At 48.0% G+C, this 27659-nt stretch overlaps 3 protein-coding genes across 6 annotated transcripts; 2 read left to right on the top strand and 1 right to left on the bottom strand.

Annotated features, from left to right (window-relative positions):
- The first annotated feature begins 275 nt into the window (after nucleotides 1-275).
- LOC117591894 lies at nucleotides 276-12565 on the top strand. The gene is made up of 7 exons (XM_034285278.1): nucleotides 276-1201; nucleotides 2675-2914; nucleotides 3696-3970; nucleotides 6791-6914; nucleotides 7015-7647; nucleotides 9778-10294; nucleotides 11659-12565. The coding sequence occupies exons 1-7, from the start codon at nucleotides 844-846 to the stop codon at nucleotides 12350-12352; spliced, it is 2841 nt and encodes a 946-aa protein (XP_034141169.1). The 5' UTR covers nucleotides 276-843; the 3' UTR covers nucleotides 12353-12565.
- A 1218-nt stretch (nucleotides 12566-13783) lies between these two features.
- LOC117578683 (transient-receptor-potential-like protein) lies at nucleotides 13784-23072 on the bottom strand. 4 transcript variants are annotated; one of them, XM_034264311.1, is made up of 13 exons: nucleotides 22778-23072; nucleotides 20573-20733; nucleotides 18509-18746; nucleotides 17593-17735; nucleotides 17158-17530; nucleotides 16860-17094; nucleotides 16475-16748; nucleotides 16020-16412; nucleotides 15679-15874; nucleotides 15448-15612; nucleotides 15160-15382; nucleotides 14740-15079; nucleotides 13784-14687 (listed from the first exon to the last, which is right to left on the bottom strand). In XM_034264311.1, the coding sequence occupies exons 1-13, from the start codon at nucleotides 22847-22849 to the stop codon at nucleotides 14081-14083; spliced, it is 3420 nt and encodes a 1139-aa protein (XP_034120202.1). In that variant the 5' UTR covers nucleotides 22850-23072; the 3' UTR covers nucleotides 13784-14080. The 4 variants fall into 4 exon arrangements, with proteins under 4 accessions (XP_034120202.1, XP_034120205.1, XP_034120206.1 ...); XM_034264314.1 differs by lacking the exon at nucleotides 22778-23072 and adding an exon at nucleotides 21083-21275; XM_034264315.1 differs by lacking the exon at nucleotides 22778-23072 and adding an exon at nucleotides 21083-21271 and having other exon boundaries at nucleotides 15160-15379.
- Nucleotides 19250-19956, top strand: LOC117578686. The gene is made up of 2 exons (XM_034264318.1): nucleotides 19250-19412; nucleotides 19489-19956. Exons 1-2 carry the CDS (start codon nucleotides 19352-19354, stop codon nucleotides 19797-19799), a joined length of 372 nt encoding a protein of 123 aa, XP_034120209.1. The 5' UTR covers nucleotides 19250-19351; the 3' UTR covers nucleotides 19800-19956.
- Nucleotides 23073-27659: the final 4587 nt, after the last annotated feature.

Here is a 27659-nt window from a genome sequence, read left to right as displayed (position 1 = left end):
ACATATGCATAGTGCTGTGCAGCGACAGATGTCCAACAATGGCTGCTGGCTTAAAGAGTTGCTAATTAGATTAAGTGAAGTGTCAAATTTAGTACGTGGTAGCATTTCCTTTTGGCCGGGCCAGTTGTGTGCGCTTAACCTACTCCCAAGTGCACTTCAACAGAAGCAGCCAGGCGGCAACTGCAACAGGGGCAACTGAACATGATGAATACTCGTATACTGCCACTAGTACTACTACAGCATACAAATGTTTTCAATTACAGGCGGAGGGCGGCAGGCGGCAGGCGATACAACAGAACGGAGGGGAATAAACTGGGCCAACAACTTTAAAAGTACAAGCGGCCGAAGAAGAGGCGGAGGAAGAGCCATCATGCGAAGTGCATAGACCAGGAACAATAGTAAATGCCACGTCAGCAGCAGTAGCAGCAGCAGCAGCAGCAGAAGCAGAAGCAGCTACAACCACAGCAAGAGCAACAGCAACAGCAACAGCAACAGCAAGAACAACGACCGTAAAAACGAGTCAACAACAGCTTAAAACATAATCCTCTATCTAAAGGCAACAAGCGGATAGAGAGACGGCGAGACAGCACGAAAGAGAGAAGAAAAGCGAAGCACGGGGGAGGACAAGACTGAGACGGAAGACGAAGACGTGACACGGAGACCAGAGACGGGAGACCGCTCCCCCAGTGATGGGAGAGAGTACAAAGCGACATTGGAAGTGACGAAAAATCGTTGCTGTAATTAGTGCTGCCAAAGCGCGTATGAATAAAAAGCCTGGCCCGCAGCGGAAACGGAAATGCTGGCGACAGACGGCCCACTTAGCGGAGACGGTGGTGGCCACTAATGGAACATCGCGCGATCATGTCCGACGTTGAGAAGGCGACCAAGATTAAGGGCAAGCAGCGCCTGCCAGAGGATGACGGAGATGCTGCTGACGAAGCAGGGTCAGGGCCATGCTCGGCTGTGGGGGTAAAGACCACGGCCACACTGATGGCCAAGAAGAAGAGCTGCCCGCAACGCTGTCTCGGACAGCTGCTGAAGCTGGTGCTCTCGACGCCCGGCCTTATGCTGCTGGTAACGCTCTACTCGGTGCTGGGCGCCCTGATCTTCCCACTGCTGGAGGCGCCGCAGGATCTGAACAAATCGGCGGCCATAGCCAAGAGCCGCGAGGACTGTCTCCGTGAACTCTGGATCATAACGGGTGAGTGAGCAATTATTTAACGCCGCCTACCTCTCAATACTGTGCACCGCATAGTGCCGCATTGTTTATAAATTGCTGGCGGGCTTGGCTCCCTTGATTTCCTGAAAATGGATAAAAGTAATTTCAGCATTAAGCGGGACAGCGTTTGCCCATTAGTGCCGAGCAAACAGAGCCAATGCAAATATTTTAATTAGAATAAACCACACAACCCACTCCACGCTCCACTCCGCTGAATCGAATCGAATTGCATTTTCAACTGCGGCAAATTGAACTATGCCCAAATATTTGCATAGACAAATGTTTGGTCAGGCGCGGAATTTTAATAATTTTTCCACCCATTTGCGTTGCGTTTTGCCGTCGTGCGGCTTTTTGTTGCATTGATTTACTCGAAATTAATTACTTTGTCGCACCTGCGACTAGCACGCCGCCAATTCACGCGATGCCATGGTGGCCTTGAGAGCTCTGCTTGTTTTTGTTTAATTAAAATTCTACATCATAAATAAACCAATTAACCTTAGCTCTTTCGCATCTGTCTTCGAGGTGAGTCCCACCTGGTGTATGATTAATATGGCAAGCACCTCGCCACGCGCTTAATGACGTGACGTGCAGCATTCATCCAGCCTTCCCACATAGATACCCACTACATACTTCATTTATCTGCCGCACGCGCATGAGTTGCGATTTTTCAGGATAAAAGTAAATTGGTTTAGGCAAAAGGGGAATCAAATTTGCGCTGCGTCCCAGCAACTCACTGGATGCCGTCTCTTGCGATTGCATTGCATAAATAATAAGGAAAGAAATGCAATCACAAATTCTTCGATACGAGCACTAATTAAATTCTCGTAATCCATTCTTCCTTGAAGGTGGCAGAGCGCGGAAAATGCATTTAATTAAACACTCCCAAAAGGCTATGCTATGCAGATCTGTTTTCAAAGAAAAGGAAAAGGCATTTCCAAAGGCGAAAAGCACTTTGTCTTGTTCGCAACAGAAAAAACCTTTGCTCTGAATGTTTTCCTCACAGAGTGTTACAGTTCGATGGAAATGGGCGTGGGAGTGGGTGGAAAAAGTGTGCCCTAGAGGCATGTCTGAAAAAAATCCACCTCAAGGCAACGGGGGCGGGGCAGCACACGCGTCTCGAACTGTTATCGTTGTTGTTAACAAGCGACCTCTACAATTTGCCAGACCCGAACACGACATCAAATGCTAGCAAATGCCTCAAGACATTTGGCCCAAATCAATGGGGGAGCAGCGTGGGTGAATGTGGGTGGAAAAGGTGAGCAAAGAATAAGCGATTGCCAGCACTTGTCAGCCGAGTCGATGGTTAGGGGGAGATCGAAGGCTGCCAGAGGTTATCACTGCGCTTGGCATGAAATTGCATAATTACCACAAGGGTTCGGGCTGTCCTCGACATCCTTTCGATGACACTTAACCTTTTCTACTCTTCCCTTCACCATCCTCTGTGACGACTTGCAGAGAAACTTAACGTTCTGTACGAACGCAACTGGACGATGCTGGTGCACGAGCAGCTGCGTCGCTTCGAGGGATCCATTGTGGCTGCCACACGCCAAGGAGCCGCAGGAGTGGGTGGTGCAGCCAGCTTCCAGTCAGCCAGCGCCAGTGCCCTGGGCCACTTTGGCTACGATGCAGGCGATCCACAGAGCTGGACCTTCAGCGAAGCCCTACTCTACTCCGTCACTGTGATAACGACAATTGGTAAGTTCCGCTCTAGCCTTCAACAGGCCAGGCCCTCTTGTGTGCCCACTCAAGGCGTCGACTAAGCCGTTTAGATTTATGTTTAATGTTCATCTAGAGGGGCGTCCAGGCAGGAGAAGGAGCAGGAGCAGGAGCTGAAGCTGAAGCTGATTATTATGATTTGGGGCAACCAGTGGGGAGGACTGCAAATATTTACACTGCGGAGCACTGCGGGCAAATAGACAACATGCCGACGCCTTCGAGTGCAAGCTACAGCGGCAGCAGGCGAATTGTGTATACGCCCCTAGGCCTATTCCAAATATTTGCATATGCCGAACAATGTGAATGGGCGCGAAGGGCATGGCATGGGTTTGTTGTTACAAATTAACTGTATCTGGTTGCCATTAACTTCCGTCCGTTGTCTGGGACTGCCGAGGGTCCGGAGGCGTTAATAAACTGAGAGAGAAATTATTAAGCAAGTATTAAATCTGAGAATTGCTACGCCAAAAGTTAAAGTGCATACAAATTTAGGCAACAAGCTTGTAGGGATTTATCTGCAGTTTTAAGTATAAGTATAATCAATCCTTATCCTTATCGTTTCGTTGAATCATAACTCCAGGAATTGCAAAAGAATCACCAAATCCAGCTAAATCTCCCCGTAAATCATGAGGAATGCCACTGTTGGGGGGATTTCCCATTAAAGTTACATCAATTTATATATAAGAGCTCGCTTGTGTTCTCCCACTCTTATAAGTAAAATAAATATTTTATCTCCCTCTTTCTTGCTCTCTGTGTGCCCCAGGTCATGGCAGTCTTACTCCCCGCACTGCTGCTGGAAAGCTGGCCACCATTTTCTACGCCCTCATCGGTGTGCCCCTGATGCTGATGTGCCTGTCCAGTCTGGGCGCGTTGCTCGCCGAGGCATTGCAGTGCACGTACATGCGACTGTGCTGCCAGCTGCAAATGCATCGGCAGCGAAGGAAGCCAGCTCAGGGGGCCAGCGCGTCGACAGCTACGACAGCGAAACCAACAGCGACGACGACAGCGACAAAACGTCGCCAGGCAGCTGGCAATGGGGTAAGTCAAACATGGCGTATGATTGATATTATTTAACTGCATGCAACAGCTGCAGTTTATAAGAGCAGTGGCAAAGTTGACTGCAACTTCATCATGCTGACATTTTTATGGATTTTAATTCGATGGCCGGAAGGAGCAGCAATTCACCCAGACGATGGCTCCTGCTATTTGTCGGCCCCTCCATTTCAGAGCAAACTTTCGACATTGTTCTGTGTGTCCAGAGCTGCAGTAGCAAAAGTTTTGTTAGCTGCTATTTTCTCGCTTTTTTTTCCAACTTTTCCCACTACTTACCAAGTGTTTTTCGGTGCTCTGGTTGTTCCACTATAGTTCCACCAACAAATACTTATCAATGAAGCAATGAAGTAACAACAGCGTGGGTTGGCTCTAGTATTGCTCTCCGCTCTGCTCTGCTCTGCTCTGCTCTGCTGTGTGATACATGTGTGCATGGTAATGGCAGGGTCCTAAGCTAGCCTAATCCTGCCAGGATGTGATTGGGATCTTTGAACATCCAAAGAAATTGTGGTCTTAAGAAGAAGTTCCCTAAATGCTCATCAAACCTTTGTTTTCCGTTTGACCAACACCAGTTTCGGTACTTTTCCTTTCGATCCTTGCTCCCTCCTAACCTGATTTCGCCGTGATTGAGCTCTCAGCACCAGTACTCTTGGAAAATCAAAATGCATTTCGGGGTTTCCTATTACGACTTGTAATTACGACAGCACAGCAGAAACCTTTTAAGTGGATCTCGGTCCTCAGATTCGGTTTCGGGTGTAAGCTCGATTTCTATTAACGGAAAACTGAAAGTTTGTAATTGATTTGGGCAAAAACAACAGAACTTTTTATGCTTGTTTTTTCTTCTATGGCATTTGCTATACTTTCTGCAAAGTGCGGATTGTTTTTGTGTTCCTTTCCGTTCCGTTCCGTTCTGGTTCTGGGGCTGAGCTTTGATTTTTTCCCTCTGTTTTGTTGCGTTTTATTTGCTGTGCTAACAGCAATGTATATATTTGTATATATTTTTATGTAGGTGTGTGTGTATGTACATATTGAAATATTTTTTAGGGTGCCCCGAGCCCTTTTGTTGTGTTTGCGTGTTCTATGCATTCGTGCATAAGTTTTGTAAGTGATTTGCTGGCCTCCCGTAATGACATTTGTGCCAGAGCGCCCCCAGCCAGAGCTAGAAGTTCCAGTTTTTCCATGTACGTAGGAGACCAGCCCTAGATTCTTACTATCAGTGGACCTCTCCCACTCTCCCCTGAAATGCTTTAAGAATGCACAATATTTTTTGTCATTCCATTCACAGGTTTTTCAATTATTCGTCGTGGTATGCTCTTGTTGGTTTTTGCTACGTCAAATTTCTGTTTAATTGCCACTTTATGGTCATGTGGCAACGAACAACGAATGGCGGAGCTGCTGAAAAAAGGTCGTCACAACTCGGTTAAATAAATAAATAATTGAGTTTGCGGTCGCCAGAACAAATTTGATCGCGATGCCAGTCGACTGATTGTCAGATGACAGGGCGGCAAACAAAAAGTTCATTTCATAACTTAACATTTTGAAAGCAAACTCAACTCGGTAGATTTTAATGAACTGCAAACTTCAGCCCCAAATTTCCAAGCACATGGCGGGGGGCTGTTGTGGGGGGGCCGAACCAGAAAAACTTCACTGGTCCTTTGCCCATTCGACACTTTAAGAGTTGGCCAGGCCAAAACTTTGGCGCCCTGTTGCAATTTGAGTTGGGTCAAATGCCAGTGCCTGCTGCATAAATTTCGACAAGTTTCCTCCTTCCATGGCAGGGCTCGTGCTAAGTAAATTGAAATGAGTGCGAGCCACTTTAATGCCACGAGGGTAAAAGTTTTTCCGCCCTATAACAATTACACGGCAGCCGCTAAAAGCTACTTAGATTCTACTTATATATACATGAGCAGTTATTTAATGTCTCAATTGTTGTCCAAAATGTGGTAGAGTCTCAGTCAGCATCGCTTGAAAGTGGCACGCGATGAACCGAATAGTTTTCCTAGACTCCAGACTCTTTTGCATTTGCAACGAAAGCCACTCGGGCTTGTCAACTGCCACCTCTCTTTTCGTTCGTTTTGTTGAACAAGATTTGTGCATTTGTTCACGTTTTCTTCTCAAATGCATTTAGCGAGTCATTAGCGCGTAATGCGAGCTGGAAAAGTCACAAATGTGGTGGAGTGTGGCGTGATTTTTGGGGTCTTGTCCGCTTTTGAGGCTGTTCGGACACGGACACGGACACAATGCATATGTACGAGTATAAGACTCCGATAAGACTTTAGCCTTTAGGAGCTTGCGGTTTGTGCCGGGGTTTCGCATTCGCTCCCAAGGGATGAATTATTATCGTCATCGTGTTGACTGCTCCCACTCTCCATTCTGGCATTTTGGCATTTGGCTTTCGTCTTTTGCAATTATCATGACGCATGCTGTAACGTCCACAACCACAAGCCAAAGGACATGAGACGTTTCGTTTGTGTGTCCATCAGATTGCTCTGGCAAATCATGATGATGCCACAGAACCGCAACGAACATGATGGCAGGCTTCAGCCGCAAACAGCTTTGTGGGCGGACCACGAGTATGACATCAGTCGCCTGGGAACGAGCTTGGCATCAGGGATAAGGGCAAGCCATGCAAATTACGTGTTTTATTGACATTCCTTCCAAACCGAAAATAGACTTGAAAGACAGCCGCAACAAACACTTTCATAATCAAGGAAAAAGATCCTTTCCCCGATGATTAGCCCACTCTGCCTTATTTTACTCCGATGAATACGGACCATTAATAAGCAGAAATGTCCCATACAATTACAGGCCAATTGCAGGAGCTGCAAATACGATGCGGCCAACACGGAGACGAGTCTGAACGAGTGCTACGAATACGGACAAGGACAGAAGGCGGCAGCAAGGGGCAAGCTGCCACCGGGTAAGGGAGAAGGTAAGTGAAGGATTCAACATATGTCAGCTTAACAATTGGCCAGTCGTTAATCATCTTTTAACACGTTTGCTTCTGCTTACACTCCTTTTCCGGTCACCAGATGCCTGTCAATTGTTGCACAGCTTAAATCAGCAGCAGCAGCAACATTTTTACCCGCCACAGCAACAGCAGCAACAACAGCAGCAGCAGCAGCAGCCGGATGTCATGCTAATGACAACAACAACAACGGGCAGCGCAATGTTGAAATATGCACCGCAACAGCAGCAACAACAGCAGCAGCAGTTATCGACAGCGAGTCTACCGCGGCAACATCACCCACATCCACAAGCCCACGGCCATGCCCATCCCCAACAGCAACTTCAACAGAATTTTGTCGCCGTGCCCAGCAGCATGCTACGGTCAATGCCTCTGGCTATGCCGCCCAATTGCTATGGGCCTGCCACTGCCACGATTTACTTTCCATTTGCACCGTCTGCAGCGGGCAGTCCCCAGCACTCCCACCATCTGGCCGCGACGACAGATGCAGCCCATGGACCCGGATCTGGGCCTGGGCCTGGGCCTGGGCTGGTCAAGTACCACACGATTCATTTGCAGCCTGCCTCCTCGAAGCACCGACTGCTGGCCTCGGCTCTGGACCAGCCTTCCATTGTGGGCCAAGGCGCCGAGTCCACGGCCACCCTGGAATCCATAACATTGCCACCGCCGCCAGCTTACCAAACAGCCAGTATTCATGGTGAGTATTGTTCCATTGCCACGGCTCTGCGGTTTACCTTAAAATGCTTCGATGCGCCTGCATAGTAGGCACAGACTGGAGAATAGCTAATGAACGATAATGATAGTCGTCGAGCGGGAAAATTTGCATAAATCGAACAATGAAAACTGAATTTAATTGGATCAACCATTTGTGCCAGCTTTGTGCACATGCAAAGCCCGCAAAATGTTTTCCCTGACAGCTTTAGTCCTAACCTGGGAGCAGAAATAAACCCAAACTCTAATCAATCAATCATACGCCCAGTTGTCGTCCCAATCGTCGGCAGTGCCCTGCACTTTTCCCCCACCTACAGTATGTGTTCCCTCCCTGAGCTCATTTACGTGTTCAATTATATAACAATTTGTTGACAGCATCATCATCAGGTAACAGCCGCAGCAGCAGCAGCAGCAGCAGACGCAGCAGCGTGTTAAAATGACAGAGTTAAGCAGACAGACTTTACCCACAGTGGCATTAAAAGTTTTCAACTTAAGCCGCTTGACACGCCGAGGAGAGGAACGGAAAGGAAAGGAAAGGAAAGGAAAGGAAAGGAAAGGCAAGGAACGGGGAGACATAACAAGGACAAGGACAACATGCACTTGAGGCAACTTTCGACATGTGCGACAGTTTTATTGACGATAATGATGACTTGGCACTTGGCATAAAGACGATGACGACAACGACAACGACAACGACAATAAAGTGAATGTGGGGTATCCACGGGCTGCTCGTGCTGCTGCTTGTGCAACGCATGCAAAACTCATTAAAGTTAACTGCTCTTGTTGTTGGTCCTCTTCGTGTGCCACTCGCTGCGGCACGTGACGCTTTTGAGCAGGCGCTCCTACTCCTCCTCCTCGTACTCCTTCTGAGAATTCCGTTTAGTTCCGCAACAAATTGCAGCGTGAGATTTGGCCATTTGTCAGCGGAGTGTTCCATTGATTCCATTATGCATGTTAATTGTCCTCAACTGGCATTCGGACACAGATCAAAAGGGATAGCCACTGTCCCCAGTGTCCTTGCCCCCGACACCTACACCTAACACGACACCAGCAGCAGCAGCAGCAGCAGCAGCAGCAGCAGCAAGAACAGCAACAGCTAAAAAAACCAACACCAACAGCCAACAACCCTCTGTGGCAGACCACACCATTAAAGTACTACCAAAGTTGCTGCTGCCATGCCACATGACCAAAGTCACTTCCAGGCGCCATTTCATGCACTCTAATGAATCTTTGTGAGCACACCCTTCCATCCAGTGTGCAAGTGTGTGTGTTTTGTGTGTTTGTGTGTGCGTGTGTGGGTCAGGGTGCTGCGATTGGCATCCAAGTTAAAGTAAATATTTTGAAATTGGCCATGTCCGGACCCGAGACCGCATCGCGTTTTGCCAGCGTCCTGCTGACAGCTCCACAGTGAAAGATGTCCCAAGAGTGGCTTCCGTTCGTTCGGTCCTTGGCGCCAAGTGGGAGCCAGCCACTGTGGTTGCCATTTTTCCTAAAAGATCAACGCTGCCGGGGCTAAAAACTTATTTGAATTAGTTCTTCCCCTCCTTTCTCTTCAGACCATCTGCTAGTCTATTCTGCAGATTTTAGTTGCACAATTGTTCGTACCTCCGAAGATTGCCCCACTGTATGCACCGCCAGATGTTATTATAGCCTCTGACATCCTTCCTGCCACTGCCACTGCCAGCCGCTAATGAAAGTCAACGCCAAACTTTCCCTGCGCGGCGTCGGATGGGGTGGAAAAGTGGAAGTTGCATCCAAAAACCGTTGGCCACATTGTTGCATTGTTCGGCGAACTTTGTAAATGCAAAGCAAATAATTTTGGTTGTTCATCCACCCAGCCGCTGTGTGCCCCCGCTAACTGCAGCTAAACTTGCAGCATCCCAGCTGCCACTCCCAATGCCACTTCCATCGGGCTAAACTGGCGGCTGTCGGGGCTAACCGTGTGTGGCAGGAAGTTGCCGGAAGTGGCATTTGGCAATTTGTGATCCAACTTTTTGGCCAACATTCCATGGAGTTCTTTCTGTACTTTGGTTAATGGCTAATTATATTGTTCCCTCTGTGACCTGGAATCAAATTGAAATGTGTTTTTATTATGCTTTACGTTTAATCCCTGCAGCTGTGCGACGCGGAAAGTTCGTGACCAAACCGTTGCCACACGAGATCAATGCGCTGATGGACTCTGGAACGGTAGCGGGCGCGGGAACGGGAACGGGAACAGGAACGGGAGATGCTGATTTATCCAGCAGGCATGATTTATTGCCATATGCATTAAAAACAGCAGCAACAAGCACCGCAGCATCAGCATCACCAGCAGCCTCCTCTCCTGCATTGTTGACCTACACGGCTGCAGCAACAGCAGCGACGGCGGCGGCGGCGGCGGCGGCGGCGACGAGCCCACAACTGTCTGGCGGCATTAAAGCTGCCACAGGAGGAGGCGGTGCCGCAACAATGTCCGATAACAGTTTTATAGCCGCAGGTGTCTGTGGCATGGCTGCAACAGCAACAGCAACAGCATCAGCAGGAACAACATCCTCGAGTGCTGCAGCCACATTGTCGACCCTGCTATGCTCCAACGCCACTGGCAACGTGGACATCATGGAGGACGAGGATGAGCAGGAGCGAGAGCGCTTGAGGTACGTATCATGTGTCATACCGCCAGTGCACTGGTCTAATGGCCACATAAATGAGTTGGCCAGAGGTTAAGTGCCGTGCCACCGGTCGCCAGCAGTTAGTAGGCAAAGGCCTCCTAAATCGGGTTTTGGTATACAAATTGAAGCACTCTTCAAAGGCTGAAGTAAAGCTCTGCTGCAGCCACCAATTGGAACTGAAATTTGGTTGGAAACTGTTAATTTAATTGCGTAAACAAACTTTCTACATGCCAGCCACGCTTTAAATCAACACTTCAGAGCCAGAAGCAGAAGCAGAAGCAGCGGCACGGCACCATGCATTCCATCCCTGCTCCGCTTTCCTTTCAGGTTATGCACTGGCTGGTTGTTGGGTGGCGGTGTCAGCGTGCGGCCGGTGGGAGGTGCCATTTTCTGCCAGAGTGCCGAGGGCCTCGCCATGCCTCGCCTCGCCTCGCCTCGGATGATGATGATGCTTTCCGTCGCCCTTTTGAGCGTGCATTTTGAGGGTTTTATTTAATAAAAGAGCGGTGGGAGCGTCAGCTGGAAATTAATTTTGACAGTGAACCTGTGCCCCCGCGACGGTGCAGATGCGGCTACTCCAGTTTCAGCCTTGTCTGTAATTAATTGTAAGCCGAGCAGCGCACTCACTCGCACTGAAACCGAATCGGGTCAATTAATCTCAACCGAATTGCCTTCCTCATACCCAGACCCCATATTTGTGAAGTAGTTTCTGTTGAATCCAAATGGAATTTGCTGACAAATTCAAACTGAGTAAATGTACATATTTATCGGACGAAAAGGCCCCGAGGCTGTCCTGTCTGCTGTGCCTGCCTTCTGGCAGCAGTTGAAGTGCATCTGGAGCAAGTGTTTGCCAGAGCATTGGCTGCCAGACCAATAAATGTTTGGCCAAATTGATTCGACAAAGTCAACTCCAGAGAAGTGTTGCTCGAGTGTTGTTCCCTCGAGACTGTTGCTTTAGAAGATTATTGGATTGACAGTCGGACTGGCATCAAATTCAGTTTGGACTGCTCCTTCCTATTGAATGTGGGCTAAGCTGGAGCTGGAGCTGGAGCTGGAGCAAGCTGCTGCTGCCAAAATACATTTTGATATTTTTCCAAAGGGGAAGCTACTTCTGTGGCACTCATGGCCGGCCGTATACGTATATGTACGCCTGGGCGATATTGCAGGTATAGAGCACGTTTTATGCCTTATTGATTGGCCCTGTCCAGGCAGACGGCTCTCCTTTTACGGCTTGAGGCTGCCTGGGGGGTTGTTTTTTATACCTAATTGATTTATTTTATGGTCAGCTGCAGCGTAAAAATAATATATATTTCCTGGAATTTTGTGCTTTTTCCTTTGCTCGCCAACAGCAACTGCCCGCATGGCACGCCCTCGCGGGTGCCGCTGATAGCCAGCCCCCTGAGTGTGCCCCAGGACTCGGGTGAAAGGAGTGGAGGCTGCGGACAGAGTGGCTCGCGGGGCCTGTTGAATGCCACGGCCGCCTCGTTCCACCGCCACACGATGCAGCCACTGAACCGCAAGAAGATGCTGCTCACACGGCGCTGCCAGCGGCATGCCACGGCCGCGCTCTACGACGGGGCAGCCACCACAACGGAAACCTCCGACGACGAGGAGTACATGCAGCAGGGCAGCGAGCAGTTCGTGCTGCGGAAGCTGCGATACCACAGCGAGTCCGAGGACGGTGGGCAGGACGAGGAGACGGAGGACGAGTGCGAGGAGCGGCAACACCGAGTGCCCATTAGTCTGGTGCTGCTCATCCTCATGTGCTACATCAGTGCGGGCACCGTGATCTTCGCCCTTTGGGAGGACTGGTCCCTGGTGGACGGCGCCTACTTCTGCTTCGTGACGCTCTCGACGATCGGCTACGGTGATTTCGTGCCCGCCCGCAGCTTCAACGGACCAGCGCTCCAGCTGTATGCCTGCTGCGCCTACCTGTTGCTCGGCCTCGTCCTGGTGGCCATGTCCTTCAGCATCCTCGAAACGCAGCTCATGTGGAAGTGCAGGAGGATAGCGGTGCGACTGAAGCTGACCCGCACCGATTGAAACTTAGTCTGTCTCCGTTCAGAAAACTCCAATCACTAATCTAAAGCAATTCCCATTCCTCCTCATGCTTGAACCATTCTAGGATAAGTTTACTGTATAATCCATACAGGCATCAACTAGCCCCGTCTCTGTGTAAATTCGTCTGCCTAGAAATGTAATGCGTACTCGTATGTTGTCTGAGATTCAAATGAATTTGTGTAAATAAATAAATGGAATTTTGCAAAATTTGCAAACGTCTTCTCTGTCCTCGCAGGTCATTTGATAGCTTCTTGTGGACGCTGCATGCATGCTAACTAGATGACGATACCAGAGACAAAGAAGAAACAAAGTTAACAAAGTTTCCCCCCAGAACATCCATCATAAATACTTGTACACACTCGTAATGAGTAAGGTAACCTAATCACATTAACATATCGTACTTTATTGCCGCATATTTGACCTCTCCGATGCCATAATAATCAAGGGGCAAATGACATTTATGTTTATCTTAATTTTCCCCAAGAAACTCGAAACGAAAGAAGAAAGAATAAGAATGCTCATAATACCTGCGCTTATGTCCCCGTAAATGTCAGCAAATAGCATCAAGTTTCCGGCACACACACTCTGAGCAGGGTGGAAAAACATTTGCTCACACCATACACACGCACTCGCAGGATCCTTTCGAACTTGAAGCGTTCATCATCTTTCCAAGGCATTGGGCGCATACAAAGTGTGTTTAGAGTGGCGCATAAATTTCAAAGTGCCACGCATCATCAAAATCAAATGCCAGCCGCAGCAGCAGCACCCAGCCCCCAGCCCCAGCTCCGTTCAGTCCAAGGACCTGGGCTAAACCCCAGCCCAATCCCAATCCCATCAAAATCCCCAGAACAACCAAGTCACAATGTCAGAGTCTGGGGAGAAGGGCAGCATGTCAGCAGCCATGAAGCAGAGGGAGAGATGTGGCACAAAATCAATTGATATGACATCAAATTGAATTTATAATTCTTTCGCCTTCTTCCCCGAAATTCAGGGAACGTTTAGCCGTCGACTTGTTTATGTTGATGTCTCAATTGCCTTTGATGCTTCCGGATCACGACTTTACGCACGTTTTACCCGGAAAACTCTGGACTGGGCAGGGCACTAAGCTCCAAGGGTCCCCCATCTCTATGTACGCTTCATTTGGTATATGTAAATGGCATTATGGGACACAGTCAGAGGGGGACTATGTAAAAACGGATGGGTATACTCCAATTTTAATCGAATATTGCCACCGGGTGGGACATGCACACATGGGGATGAACGATCGATCAGTTAATTGCCGTAAGGAATATTCTAAATGTGCAAATTGGCTAAAAACTGGAAAACAATTTGATTATATGTAGGATTACTTTATTTTGTTGGGCTACGCAGTCTATGGATGGTAAATAATTCATACACTGAATCTATTGGCAACGACAAAGGGTATTACCCACTTCGGCTTGTCCCAGCTTATGTCAGCTAATTCCTGGCCATTCATGTGAATGCTGTGTGAATAAATTAGCTCCATTCGTATTGAATTACATTGAATGAGCAGCATTTCAATTGAATTTGCCAAATAATTTTATTGTTTGCCGAGTGTACTCGCAAGTAAAGTATTTGTGGATAGATTTGTGAGACATCTGCCTCTGCTGGCCCCATTTGTAGAGCGAATTATCACCAGTTTCGGTTTCAGTGTCAGTGTCAGTGTCAGTGTCCGTGCCACAATCACATTTAGTTTCCTTTCTTTGGCCGCTGGGGACTCGTGCTGGCAATGGAGCTTATATCGGAACCATTATCCCCGCCTACGCGCCTTCTACTCTCATCCAAATCGACCACGTGGATGTTGAATGAGTTTGCATTACCCGCCGACACACCATCTGAGATATGTCCTCGACCCTTCGGCTCCACGGAGAAGGGAGTTCGTAAAGATGTGGCTGAAGTTATGGGTGCTGTCTTCTTGAGAGCAGGAGCAGCTGTCACTAGTTTACTTGGGCACAAAGGCAGCTCTCGTGATCGACTGCTAGGCAGCTGAGAAACGGAACTTGGAGTTGGCGCTGTAGCTGTTGATTTAGCTGCAGCTGTTGGCGGCAGGGACTTCCTGCTAATCTTCAACTCGGGCGCCGTATGGGACCTGCCGTTGTTGGCTGCCATTGCCCTGGCGCTCACGGACTTCAGCGGTGGTCGCCACATGGGTTTGATTCGGGGACGCTCGCGGTGGCTGATCTCCTCGCTTATCTGGTTGAGCAGCTGCAGCAAGGTGCTCGACTTCTCATCTTCGAACTCGATGCGGATGGGCGACTCGCGACCCGAGGAACAGCCGGTATTGAGCATGATAAGCCTGCAAGGGGAAACAACTTGAAATGTGAGCTGCAATATGGAATAAGACCCACCTCTTGGCCTCTTCGATGGCCTTGCCCAGATTTTGTAGGTTCTTGCGCTCGTTCTTGGTGCAGCGTCCGATCTGGGAGTTGGGCAGCGTGCCCTGGAGTACCACGTTCCACTTGTGGGTGGTGGACTGTAGCAGCACGGTGCGGGCCACCCGCTGGAATCTCTCGCGGGCTGTCTCCTTGGCCTTCCGGGAGGGTATGCTCTCGACCTTGACCTCCCGCATATCGCCTTCGCCGTTGACATTGCAGCAGGCATCCGATTCCCCGCTTGTTTGAACCGGAGCCACATGGAAGCCCTTCATCAGTCTTCGCTCCCAGACCTTGATGCGTCTAGGTCGGGATTCTGTAAAAGCTCCACACATGAGAAATGGAAGAGCATGGACCCAGCAAAGGCAACAAAGGAATGGCCGAGCTTCTACTTACGCCGCTCCTTTTTGTTCGCCGAGGACACGTCCATGCCGCTGTTCTCGAATATCTCCAGCATCTCGTATCGCATCGTGTTGATTTCGCTCTTCACCTCGTTGATGTCATCCTCGGAGACGGGATTCTGCTCAAACTTGCGATGCATAGCCGCCACATAGCGCCACACCAGCGAGCGCATGATGTTGTCGTACTTGTTGAACTCCTCCTGCTCCAGTCGCTTCTGCTGGGAGGTGGTCACAAAATAAAATCAGAATGTGCAGTTAGAGTCATTCCGACTCCAAAGTGTACCTTGGAACGCTGCCGATCGATGACCTTGCTGGACTTTCGAAACAGCCTAATGAGCCACTTCACCGAGGGCAGGACATTAAAGGGCGCCGGTAGGGTGGCGCTGTCCTCGAAATAGCTCATCCACAGCTTGGTGCGAGCGAACTTCCACTCGGTGTCCGAGTGCTCCTGCGAACACGAGATACCTTGGACAATTTACGCTCTGCGGGTTGCGGAGTGGGTGAAGCTACTTACATCAATCATGGCATACGAATTGGACATCATGGCAATGAGCAGATTCAGGAGCACAATCACATTGATGACGCTGTACGAGCCGAACATGAGGAGGCCCCAGAAGCGGGTGTACGACTTGATGCCGCTCAGCTCGAAGTCGTCCAGGCCCACCATGCCAAAGCTGGCCCAGAACAGCGACTGCGACGACTCGAACAGGCTGACAGGAAGAGAGGCAGGAAGAGGAAAGGAAAGGTAAGAAACCGATATGCTCTGGGCCATAAAGAGAAGCGACCATAATTAGCTGAATGAATGGACAAGCTTATGAGGCCTGGCTGGATAATTGGCTTGGTGACTGGACTTACTTGCCAAAGCGACGCCACTTCATGCAGGAGTCGCCGTGCGAGTCCCAGTCCGCCTCTCCGCCCGGCAGGACATAGCACTTGCTCTTCTCGAGTGCGGCAAAGTACCAGAGCAGCTGATTGAGGCCACAAGCGAAGGCGAACAGCACGAGGCTGTAGAAGAAGAAGAACTTGACAATGTCGATGACCATGCGGCCCAGCGATATCTGCAGTGGGCCCAGGTGGGGATTGATGCTGAAGAGGTGCACCAGCTTTAGGGCGGAGAAGACATTGGCGGCGGCAAACAGGCCCTCGGCTATGAGCTGGGGATCGAAGTCATGCCACTTCTCGCGCGGTATGTAGGCCATCTGTGGATCCTTGGCTATTTCCGTGGCCTGCTGGATGTAGGCAAAGGCCCTGCGAGTGAAAGAAAAGAAAGTTGAACAAGCAGCAGACTGGGACTGAGGACTGGTACTCACCTCAGACACATGACGCTCACGTAGAGAGTGTTGCGTAGAAAGTCGATACAATTCCACATGTTGCGCAGGTAGTTCTTCATGCCCACGGCGTGTATCTCCTGCACTTCCTCCCACATAAAACCCGCCACGTACAGGACCACGACCAGCTCCAGCTTGCTGGGTGGCTGGCCCCGCTGACGCAGCTCCTGCTCCACCAGCTTCGCCTTCATACGCGTCGTGCCAAAGATGCGCACAAAGTCGTCATCCGCCCGCTGTGAGACGAGGATGAGGACGACTGAAAGACAAACAGCAATGAGTGAGCGTTCAGTCCAGAGAGTCGCCATTAATCGGAGCTCCAGCTGTTTACTTTGGACAATGGACAGGCCGCAACAAACGTTGAACTCACACAGAAAGAACAAATAGGAGGAGGCATGGATGAGAAACTTCATAAATGGCTTCCGCATCAGCCGTCCCGTCCGGCAGTTGGGGGCAAACATGTAGATGAAGCAGTACAGGGGAAAGAGCACAGCCACCTGTGCGATGCATATGACTTTGTCCACGATGCTCTTGCGACGGAAGCCTGGCAGCCCGTCGTACCAAATGGAGGAGAGCAATTGCTGGATGTTCGAGTGGGCCACAAACTGCCAAAGGCAACAAAGAACATTAGCTCCCATTCAATGTGTGGGAAGAAGAGCGAGCCGAACCTTCTTCTGTTTGTAGGATATGGCCTGGACGAGACGTGTCAGACTCATGCGGTCCCCTGGCTCGTAGCTGGACATGTGCGGATCGTAGTTGAGGATGATGGCCAGCTCGTTGGAGGTGCGCGTCTGGTCAAGCAGGTCCACCGCGAAATTCTGGCACTGACGCCGCAGCTCGATGTAATCCGCCTTGCACTCCTGCTCAGTCAGCGCCAGGTTCCGCAGATCCCAGGAGAGCTGAAAGGCGGTCAGGATGGGATCGCTGGAGGTAAGACAGATCAGCGAGGGACTGCACAGGGCCCGATAGATGTTCACCCGCGACAGGGAGTGCCGCAGCGAGTCCTCGGCCATGAGGCGCATACACTCCTCGCAGCCGCAACTGTTGGTGCAGTGAAAAGGTAATCCGTAATCCCGCACAAGCTGCCGTTGCCTCCAACTTACCGTATTTCGTGGGGCACTGGCACAGCCGCTCCCCGATCCAGCAGAATGCGCAGTATCTCAAAGTTGTTCTTGTGAGCGGCCAGCATCAATGGCGTGATATCCGGCGCAAAAATGGCCGTGTTGATGTCCACCTTCTGCCAGCTCTGCCAGCGATAAGATATGCAAAGAAAGCCAAGTGGTTATTCTGCATTCTGCACAGATTAAAGTTTTGTTTGTGTTCTGTTTATGGGGTAGTGTGACCGCACTTCTAGGGTTGACACGTCTCCTCAAATATCGATCACACTTTGTTTACATTATTCAAAATTAGAGGGCAACGGACAACTTGCGCGCAAGATTACTACCGTATTATGGCCATCCAAATCGTGGATGTGTGAACAATTGGAAATTAAATTGTCGAATTGCTCATCCACATTCAGACTGTCAATTTCAATCAGACACTCTCAATTTTGCGTAGAAGTTTCTCTGGGCAGCAGCGGTTGTTGTTTGGCTTCATTTGTGGATGACATTAAGCCTGTTAAACGTTTTATTGCATATGCGTCACAACAGTAATTTTCACGCTCCAATAGCGCCCAATGGCTGCCTAATGAAGCGTGCTCGTGTGCATAAATATGAGTCGGCAGGAGCAGGACTTGGGACCCAGACAACTCCATGTGAAAGGAGCATAAATGAGAGGAAGAGGGGAGTGGGTGAGGCATTGGACGCTTATCGCGCACACCCAATCACTTGAGCCTGCATAAGATGTCGGTACGTGACTCCCAGAGTGTGGGTCGGCGACACACGGAAACTGATTAAAATCGTGTTAGCCCTTGTCTTACTGGGCCTAAGCCGGCACCCACTCTGGCTACGGGTCCCGTTCCGACCACAAATTAGCTGAGCACAGCAGTCTGGCAGGGGGAGCGGAGTGGCTAAGACTTACATAGAGCTCGCCCTCCTTGTAGATGAGCTCCTCGTGCTCGAGCAGCAGCTCCACGGCCTCTACGAACTCCGCATTGATGGCATGCAGCAAGGCGTCCTTTGTCTCCACTCCCATCACGACGAGCAGCTCCACCATCTCGAGGTTCTCGTTGTCTATGGCCAGAGTGAGGGCTCGTCGGCCCAATGGATCCAGGCAGTTAATGTTGATGTGATGATGGCGCAGCGCCTTCTGCAGGATTCTGAATGGAAATATCGCATTTTCTAATTATTGAAAATTACATTAAAGGGGCAGGAGGACAATCCCTACATTCATGGAAAAGTTCGGCCAGAAATTATATGGAAAAATTACTTCCTCTTTTTTTTACGACCCACAATATTTTTGTCCTTTCAAATTTGAAGGCAAAGTTTCTAATTAGCCCTGAGGCCCTGGGGCTGAGGACTCGACACTGGCCCAGCAAACAAAAAAAAAGAATGAAAACTTTGCCAATCAATCGAGTGCCAAAAAAGCAGCTTCCCACAGTTATGGGCACACGGAGGAATCAATATGGGTACGTGGAAACTCGATATCTGCTTCCATTTCGTTTCCATCGATATTTTTGGGCGCACTGTGCAGGGACAGCTTGCTCGAAATCGAAATCAAGTTAGCCACGAATCTTGGCAGTCAAAATTTGAGTCTACCTTTCAGGCTGTGGAGCCGAAACTCGTCAGTTTATGTTCGTTTGCCAACATAAATTGTTGTAAAAAATTCAGAGACTAGAAAAACAGAACAAAATTTTACAAAACGAAAAAAAAAACATTTTTTGGCGATTAAATTACTTGTCAGAAATTCTAAACCGATTTTAGAATGGAAGCCGGAGCCCAAGAGTGTAAGGCACTCGTCATCAAGATGGCCCAGAAGAACAAGGGTAAGCACACACAAGGATAGGTGTGGGTTCCATCCTACCATTTCTTCAGCTCCATCCTATCTTACACTCCGAACAGAGACGCAGACCATGAAAATGGGTTCCAACAACTGGTTCGCTCAGGTCGCTGCCTTTCCGACTGTGGGACAAAGCTACGCCGGCCACCCCTTGGCGACTATCCAGGCATTCGTTCCCCGTCAACCATCGTCTTCGTGCCAGTTCTACATGAACCGCGAGCAGGAGCTCTATCGCCGGGCTTGCCGCATGAAGGGAATCGAGGACTATTTGGTAACGCCATCCGCTGAAAAGATGCCCCAGGACTCGTACCGCTACACACTAGAGGAGATGAAGAGCCTCAACCCCTATCGCTTAGTCGATATCGAAGACTAAGCCGACCGGAAGCCTTAAGCCGGAAACACGACACAGCCACACCATACATAAACGTAGCGGGCCACAACACCACAATGTACATATGTCTGCTCCTTACACAGCACAAGCACAGCAGAGCAGGGCACAGCACCAAATAAAAAGTACAAGATGTATCGTTTCCCTATCGATTAAAGTAATATATAATAATTTGTTTAGAATTATACTATGAGAACCACGAATGGCAAGCGATTTCTATGCCTTTTCATGCAGAGTTGCCATCGGAAATATTCGATTCTCCATTGATTGGGAGTGTGGCAGCCCTGTCTGACAGCAGCAGAATATATATGAATCTGATTCTGCTATTGGATGGAAGTTAACCCAGGCGAGGTTCTTTAATAATTCTGTAAGAGAACGACCTTACATACAGAGATACATATTTACAAACATGTAAAAACGTACGTACATATAAGTATGTGCTGTGTGGTTCCCTCATATTGCTTTTTAAGTGGCATGTAAGATACAAGTTAGGTAACCGTTAGAGGCCCTCAGGCAGGCGGCAATGCAAATAATTGAAAGCAACCCGCGCGCTGCCGTAGCGGCAGCAATTGATGCGATTTATGTCGCCCCACCCACACTGTCGTACCCAGTCGACACCTGTTATTCCCACGGCAAGTACAGCTAACGAACGGGCGATACCCCTCCTCAGGGAGTCAAGTATAGAGCGGAGGCGAGGCTAATGTTCCTGTAGGCTAGCGATACCCGGTAGGTGGCATAAAAAGCGAGCAGCTACTCACCTGCGTACATTCGGCATATCGCCACGCTCCACAGCCAGCAGGAACTTCTTCTCCTCGAGCAGCAAAGGTTGTGGTAATCCCAGTGGGATACAGCATCCACCCACCATTGTTGTGGCGCGGCTCCTCCCACTGCCACTGCGAGTGGCGCTCCCAGACGATACCTGGCATATTTTAAACAGACATGTACTCTGGTGCTCTGGTGGGTGCATGAGTGTAGCTGCTGTGTGTGTGCGTGCGTGTAAACGGAATTGTAAATAAATAAAAAATAAACACACTTTTGCAAGAAAATTAAGTGCAAAGTGGCGGCGGCGGCGGCGGCGGTGGCGGCGGCGGCGGTTGTTCGGCGGCTGATTGTCTCTGGCTCTAGAGTCGGAGTTGGCCGACTAAATGGCATGGAAATGAAATGCGCCATTTCCCACATTTAAGCTTAGTGGCAGCTAATGGCTGGCGACTGGCAAGGAGTACCCAATACCCTCTACGAAATATATTTGATCTGCTGCTCGTACTTACACCTGTCGGCAGCTTCTTCTTCTTAATGCGACCCATGTTGGATTTTTCACTCTGTCTGTCTTTCAATGTATACAGTTTTTGGTTTATAATTCACTTAACAAAAAGCGGATTGTAATTAATATTCCATACGGTGCAGCATGAATGTGTTTTGTCGTCTGCAAACTTCCAGCTCCGGCACTGCAGCTCCAGCCAAATGCCAGGCAGGCAGAGGGGGAGGGACTTACCACATAGCCATTCAGATCTAAATACATATATTTAAATACACAAAGGCTAAGCCAAAAAACTCCAGCACTAAGCCCCGGCCAAATGCAACTTTCAAGTTGATTTTGCCTTTATAGTTATGTCCGACTGTGTCGACGGGTGTGCATGTGCGTGTCCGGGGCTTTTTGTCTTGGTTTATGGCTTCTGGCTGCTGGTTGCTGGTTGCTGGTTGCTGGCAAAAAGTTTCCATTTAAGCTGTTTATAATGTTTTTCTCATTGGCCGCCTCGACTAAGCCCTTTCTGAGTTCAGAACAGAAACTTTTCAGGAATTGCAAACTTAATTAGAGAACTCTCCGGATCAGATCAGACGCTGGACTCCGCACTCGTCGTGCCACCGGCGGAATCATTCGCGAAACTACACAGAAAAGCACACATCACAGCTTACATATTTCAGCAAAGAAATTATTTCACTCATTTCCACAAGAGGTACACACGAACTATTATTATTTTTCCTCGCAAGTGGAATTATTTTCATTTAAATGTTCTCACTCTTCACGTTGCTCTCTTGCATTTCCAGCTGCTGTAATTATTATTGATATTTCTTTTGGCTTTTAATTGAATGTTTACAGCCCCTTCTATCGGCTGGCCAATACAAATCATTTCTATGATTCATTGTGGGGATTTTTGCTCACTGCTTCCTGCTCCCTCTACCTTTCATCGATCACAGCGAAATTAATGTTTAATAAGCCTTTTCCCATCAATGCGAATGTAAAGTGCTTCAAATGCCGCAAACGGAAAAAATTGCACTCGCACTACATGTTTTTGCTTCAAATATTTCAGACGCATTTAAAAGTGCTTGTGATCCGCACAAAAAATGCACACGCGTTGCATATTCCGCCGGACTTAAGGCAGCAGAAAAAAGCACTGAACCATCGAGAGGGCTGGGCCATAAAAACACTTCCTGTTTGGTCTACCATTGTTTACAATATATATTCAGAGGAAAAAGAGGGAATTGTTTAATTAACTTGATAGAAATATAAGTGCGCAGGGTGACGTTTGGCGCTTAACAGATAAATACAAGTACACATTTATATTCGCACATAAAAGTGCCATCATAAATTTGGTTTTATCAGGCCGGTTGATGGAGTAAAAGGAAGGACAAAAACACATCGCTTATATTTGGATTAATAGTGGTTCGCTTTTCAGGATATATAAATACAAAAGTGTCGGATCCGTCGAGGTGTCATAATTATGCACAGAGTCAAGCGGAACTTTGTAAAATAAAATGTAACAAAAAGTACTTTAATCTGCATGGAGACTAAGTGGTAATCTTGATTGCGGGCAAGTTCCACTGACAACTTTTAACGGAAGGAAGCCCTGTCCCGAACCGAACGGAAGCAGAAGTTTCTCCACCGCTCAGCTCTCCGTCCCCTGGGTAGTCCAATATAGCCACATAATTCAGTTTGCTTCTCGGACTGCTCTTAAGCCACTTACTTCTTGCATTCCAGCGCATAAAAACGTGTGCAATTGTTCAACTCGATGGCACAATGGACACTGGGGTTTCATACGTGTACGGATGTGCAGCGGCTTAGGCAGGGGACTGTGAATTTATATACTTTATAACAATTGCACGTTGCATACGCTACGCTCTTTATGCTCTTTGTGTGTACGAGTATAATATTTTATTTTATTTTATTTTATTTGTATTTCATTTTTGGGGCCTAACACGGCGAGGCACAACGCGACAATGCCGAGACGAGAACGAGAACGAGAACGTGGCACTAGCGGAATTCACACGCTGCAACTGCCACATGGAAATATATACCTTTCCCGAGGGCTGGGCCGGCCAGCGGCGTTGTAGCTAATTTAATTAGACTAAAACGTCAAATATTTGTCAGCGCTTGGATACACCTGGAGGTCCACATCCACACCAGTATATCCTCGTACTCGCACCTGAAAGCCACCACTATCTGTAGTTGTTTTTATTTTATGAATTGCAGAACTGCCCAACAGTCGTGGCATCAACAAGTTGCTGCCTTTTGGTGGCTGCTTCTCTAAGGGGATTAGGACCCAGACATGTGGCAAGTTGGGTCAATGACTAGGACAGCGGCGACGCGACTGTTCCCAATTGAATTACAACTAATTTTTCACTGATTTGATTTGTGGTGCATTCGAACATGTCCATCATTTGGTTTCCCATGGAATGTGTATTATTTCATTTTTGGAAAAAAGAACTAATTGAATTTGAATTGATTAGAGTGCACCTTCAAAGTGTTCTTAATTGAAAAATGGATTCTATTTTATACCTTGCTTCCTTTTTATAGTCCCTTACATTATTTTTTCTAATTTTCTCTGAATAGGCGAAATGTTCAAATTGTTTATAAATTGTTCCTTAATATAATTTCCCAGATTTTCCTTCATTATTTTCCCTTCGTTTGGCAAACGTTCAAGTTATGTTTAATTTGCTTTTATATTTTTACTCTAGTCCACTGCGAGTCCGTGTCCATTTCTAAATTGACGGACAGTTCTTCTCGCAAGCGTTTATGTGTCCAATAGAGACAGATTTTTGACAGTCGTAAACAGGACCAGCAACTAAAACAAAACCAAGACTACGACCAACACAAGCAAATCAAAATATAAACTCTGTCTGCATCCGGTCTGAGCAGTGAAACCAAGTCAAATTAAATCAAAAATCTCAAACTAGATTTTGATGAGATATTCGTGCAATGCACAAGCACCAAAAGTGGGAAGGGAGGGAAGGGACCATACCCTACATTTCATAATGGAGAACAATCGGAGCAGATTCCAGCGTCATATGCAGTCGGGGCTGGGGCTGGGGCTGGGGCTGGGGCAGGAGCTTCGCATGAATGCACGAAAACATGGAAAGCCAAACAAACAAATATCTGCCGAGGTGCACAGGAGAATGGCTGTGGCCCTGGTGCGGGTGTGGGTGCGGTGGCAGACTTTTCTGCCACAGGCCAACTCATTTAGTGGCAGCCAGATGGGTTGCCATGACTGCGTCTTTTATCAAACTGTATGTGGTTGCCAAAAGGATCGACCTCAGGTGTAGAGGATGCATGGAGCTGGGAAAGATACTCGTAAATGTGTATGGGAATGGCATTGTTTGCCCTTAAAGTCGCGGCTGTGGTGTAAAAGTGGATTTGCAAGAACAGAATATTTGCCACGTGGTTGCGAAGAGTGTTAGTGTTTGTGTGTGCGGCAGTACCCGATACAAACATAATCAGACAGACAGTAAGTAGCGTAGTTACACGCACACACCCTTGTGGGATTATCCAGGAACAGGAGCGCCAGCAGGATAATATGATACATTTCCATAATTCACCCAGCAGTTCGCCAAACGGTCTGCTGCACTTGCTCCAAAGCACAGCAGCAGCAGTGTGTGGCAAATAAAATTGCATTCAATATTTCTTCCCGTTTTGCTCTCCTTGTTGATGAGATTTTTTACCCTCGCACCAGACTGTCTCACCGCCTCTATCAAATTGTTTTTCTTGCATTATATTCATGGCCGCTGCTGCACTGCTTCACTGCTTCACTGCCGCTTCTATTATTTGAAGTATGCTGCCGCATAATAATAGTCCTGCTGAGGAGAAACTCTGATGAATATCCGATGAAGATGTGTTTCCCACGAAGTACACTTTTCCCCTCTTCCTTTTTACATTTTTACATATGTACATGTCTTTAAATTTAATTAAATATGAAAACTGTTTAACCATTCCAATTGAAAGGCAGAATGATTTCATCATTCCATTTTCAGCGACGGGAAATCCATTTGAAAATGATGGTAAAACAACATTAATTTGGTTTATTCCATATGAAAAGCATCAGCCGAAAAGTGTTCATCGCTTTTTTGCCCGCTCAATTCACTGGCAAGCACTTCTTTTGATGCATACTTTTGTGCGCCGCTTCCGCTTATCTTTCTCGCTGTTGGGGACGCTATTTTGTACTCTTTTTGTTCTCTCATATTTCTCGGACGCCATGCCAACCGAAGGCCTGTGTGTGGGTGGGTGTATGGATGGGCGGGTTGGTTGCGTCACCAGGCGGCATGTGCACAATCTTTAAATATTTATTTCTCGCTGTTTTCGCACTCAGCAGCCGGGAGTAGCTGGCATGCCAATACATTGAGCCGCTTTTCCCTTTAAACAATCCGAAATTTTCATCAATGAAATGCCTGGGTCGACTTTTAGTTAAATCCAAACAAACATAACAAAGTGGCGTTGGTGTATCTGTGCTGGCGAAATCCCTGCTAACCGCAGCCACGAACTGGGCCAAAACTGGAGCTGGAAGACGAACAGGAGCCGGAGGAGCAGCAGCATCAAAGAGCAATCCTTGCGGTAAAATAAATTTTCTGCATCTCATGACAGCTCCAGCAGCACAGCTGGGTCTGAGGGGTCCAGGACTGCTGTGGGACCAATGGATGGGAGCGGAGCGTACGTGCCGAGATACAAAACTTGCCAAACGGATTAGGAAGTCGAGGGCAGGGGTTGTTCCCGCACCTCGGAGACTCTCCTGCGACGCACGCTCCAGCCTCTCAAAGGGGTTAAAAGGCAATCAAATTTAATTGTTTTGCGGTTAGCCGCAAGACTACTTCATCTTTTCCAATCTCTCTAGGAGGAGGCGCTTCCGCTCCCTGGCCACCGATTTACAGTTCAGATGTCATAGAATTTTGAATTTAATTATGTATTTATTTTGCTTTTGTATTATATTTTATGATAAACGAGTGCCCAGCTGCCGCGCACAGAAATGTCAATTAAATCTATTTACATGTGATGCAAATCAGGCGGAAGAACACTCACCACTCACCCCAGTGACGCCACGAAATCAGGTCCAATCGGATCGAAATAGGCCAGCGTCTGGGTATAAATAGGACTCACCTGTGCATTTGTTTACACGGCCAGGCAGTTAGACGTAAACAAGTCTCGCCGGAAGTGGGCCAAGCATCGGTCTCAGCATCATCAAATCAACATGAATGCTCGAGTACTCGTATCTGTTCATCTGTGTAAAGCATCTGTGTCTGAAGAAGCACCAGTCTTCAACTGATTAAACATCGCACTTTATCAGCAGAATTGTCATTGCTCCACTTTGACACAAGTTCAAGCGGCAAGGCCTGCGCGGATTGCGACTATAAATTCTCACATTCCTCCTCCACTCTCTAACATTGATCTCCGGCTGTCAACGAGCCGTGTAAAGGCCAAATGCCGCTTATTTTTAATAATAAATAAAAACCATCCCCACAAATACATATATTTGTGAAATGTCATAAAATGTGGCGCCAGGCACTGCACAGCACAGCAGATGCGACAGTCAACGACACCACAACGACCTTAGCAGCAGCTTCGACATATCAAGAGGCGAGTCAGAAAAGAGCCAGAAATACTCAACACATAGCAGATAATTAAGGCGAACTATGTTTTGTTCGAATTAAATAATTTATACCGCCATTTGTCTACGCATTCTGCATATTTTCCATTATTGACCGAGAAATAGAACTGCCTCGAAGCAGCTGAAAAATGAAATGGAATGGCTAAAAGCACTGAGATGAAAGGCGAGCTAATTGATTCGGAAGGATGGCTAAATGCTAGACTACTCGATCGCAGCTCGCGTATGATCCGCCACCGTATGGTCCGGTCCACACATTCAGTCTGTGAGTGGGCGGAATGTGTAGAGCAAGGTCGATGGCTGCAATAGAATGGGATGCCTGGCAACCCATTGGGGAGATTGAATCATATAGATAAATATCTTAGTGTACGTGCATCAAAGAAAGATCGAAGCTGTTGCCTACTTTATTAGTTGTGTTCAGATCAAAAGCTATCATTCAAAAGATTCAGCACCACTGTAAAGCCACCAAATACTTTGCCATTTCGCTGCATAGAAAAACGGATTTTTTTCAAACCTTGCGGCATAAATAATGACCAGTTATCGGTGTTGAGCCTCATATTCTTCATATAGTATTCACCCTTTCGGAACGGACACATGTCGTCTCCTGTGGGCAGATTTGAGTCACGGACGGATTTCTCGAAATACGTCTCATAAGTGTTCTTGAAGAAGTGGCATGGCTTTTGGTGCAAATTAACATTCGATGGCACCCACTTTCCGTTCTTGTATGTCCAGAGATCTAACCCTATATCATAGTCCTCGTCAAGATCAACATGGTTGATAACAGTTCCGTTTAAGAAGCGATCGCGTCCCACCAGCTTCAGGTTATACTCGAATAATGTTTCCTCGTCTCCTTGAATTTTCTCCACTGACTCGTATCTTCCATCAAAGCAGTGCACTGCGAAGTACTGACAGGCATAATTATTTTACCGTTTCTTATATACTCTCTCTATACATATTTAAATTGATATCTACCAATGTG

This window comes from Drosophila guanche, unplaced genomic scaffold (assembly GCF_900245975.1).
Source record: "Drosophila guanche unplaced genomic scaffold, DGUA_6, whole genome shotgun sequence".
Lineage (NCBI taxonomy): Eukaryota > Metazoa > Arthropoda > Insecta > Diptera > Drosophilidae > Drosophila > Drosophila guanche.
The sequence above is the reverse complement of the archived record's forward strand: the minus strand, read 5'-3'. Positions and strand labels throughout refer to the sequence as shown.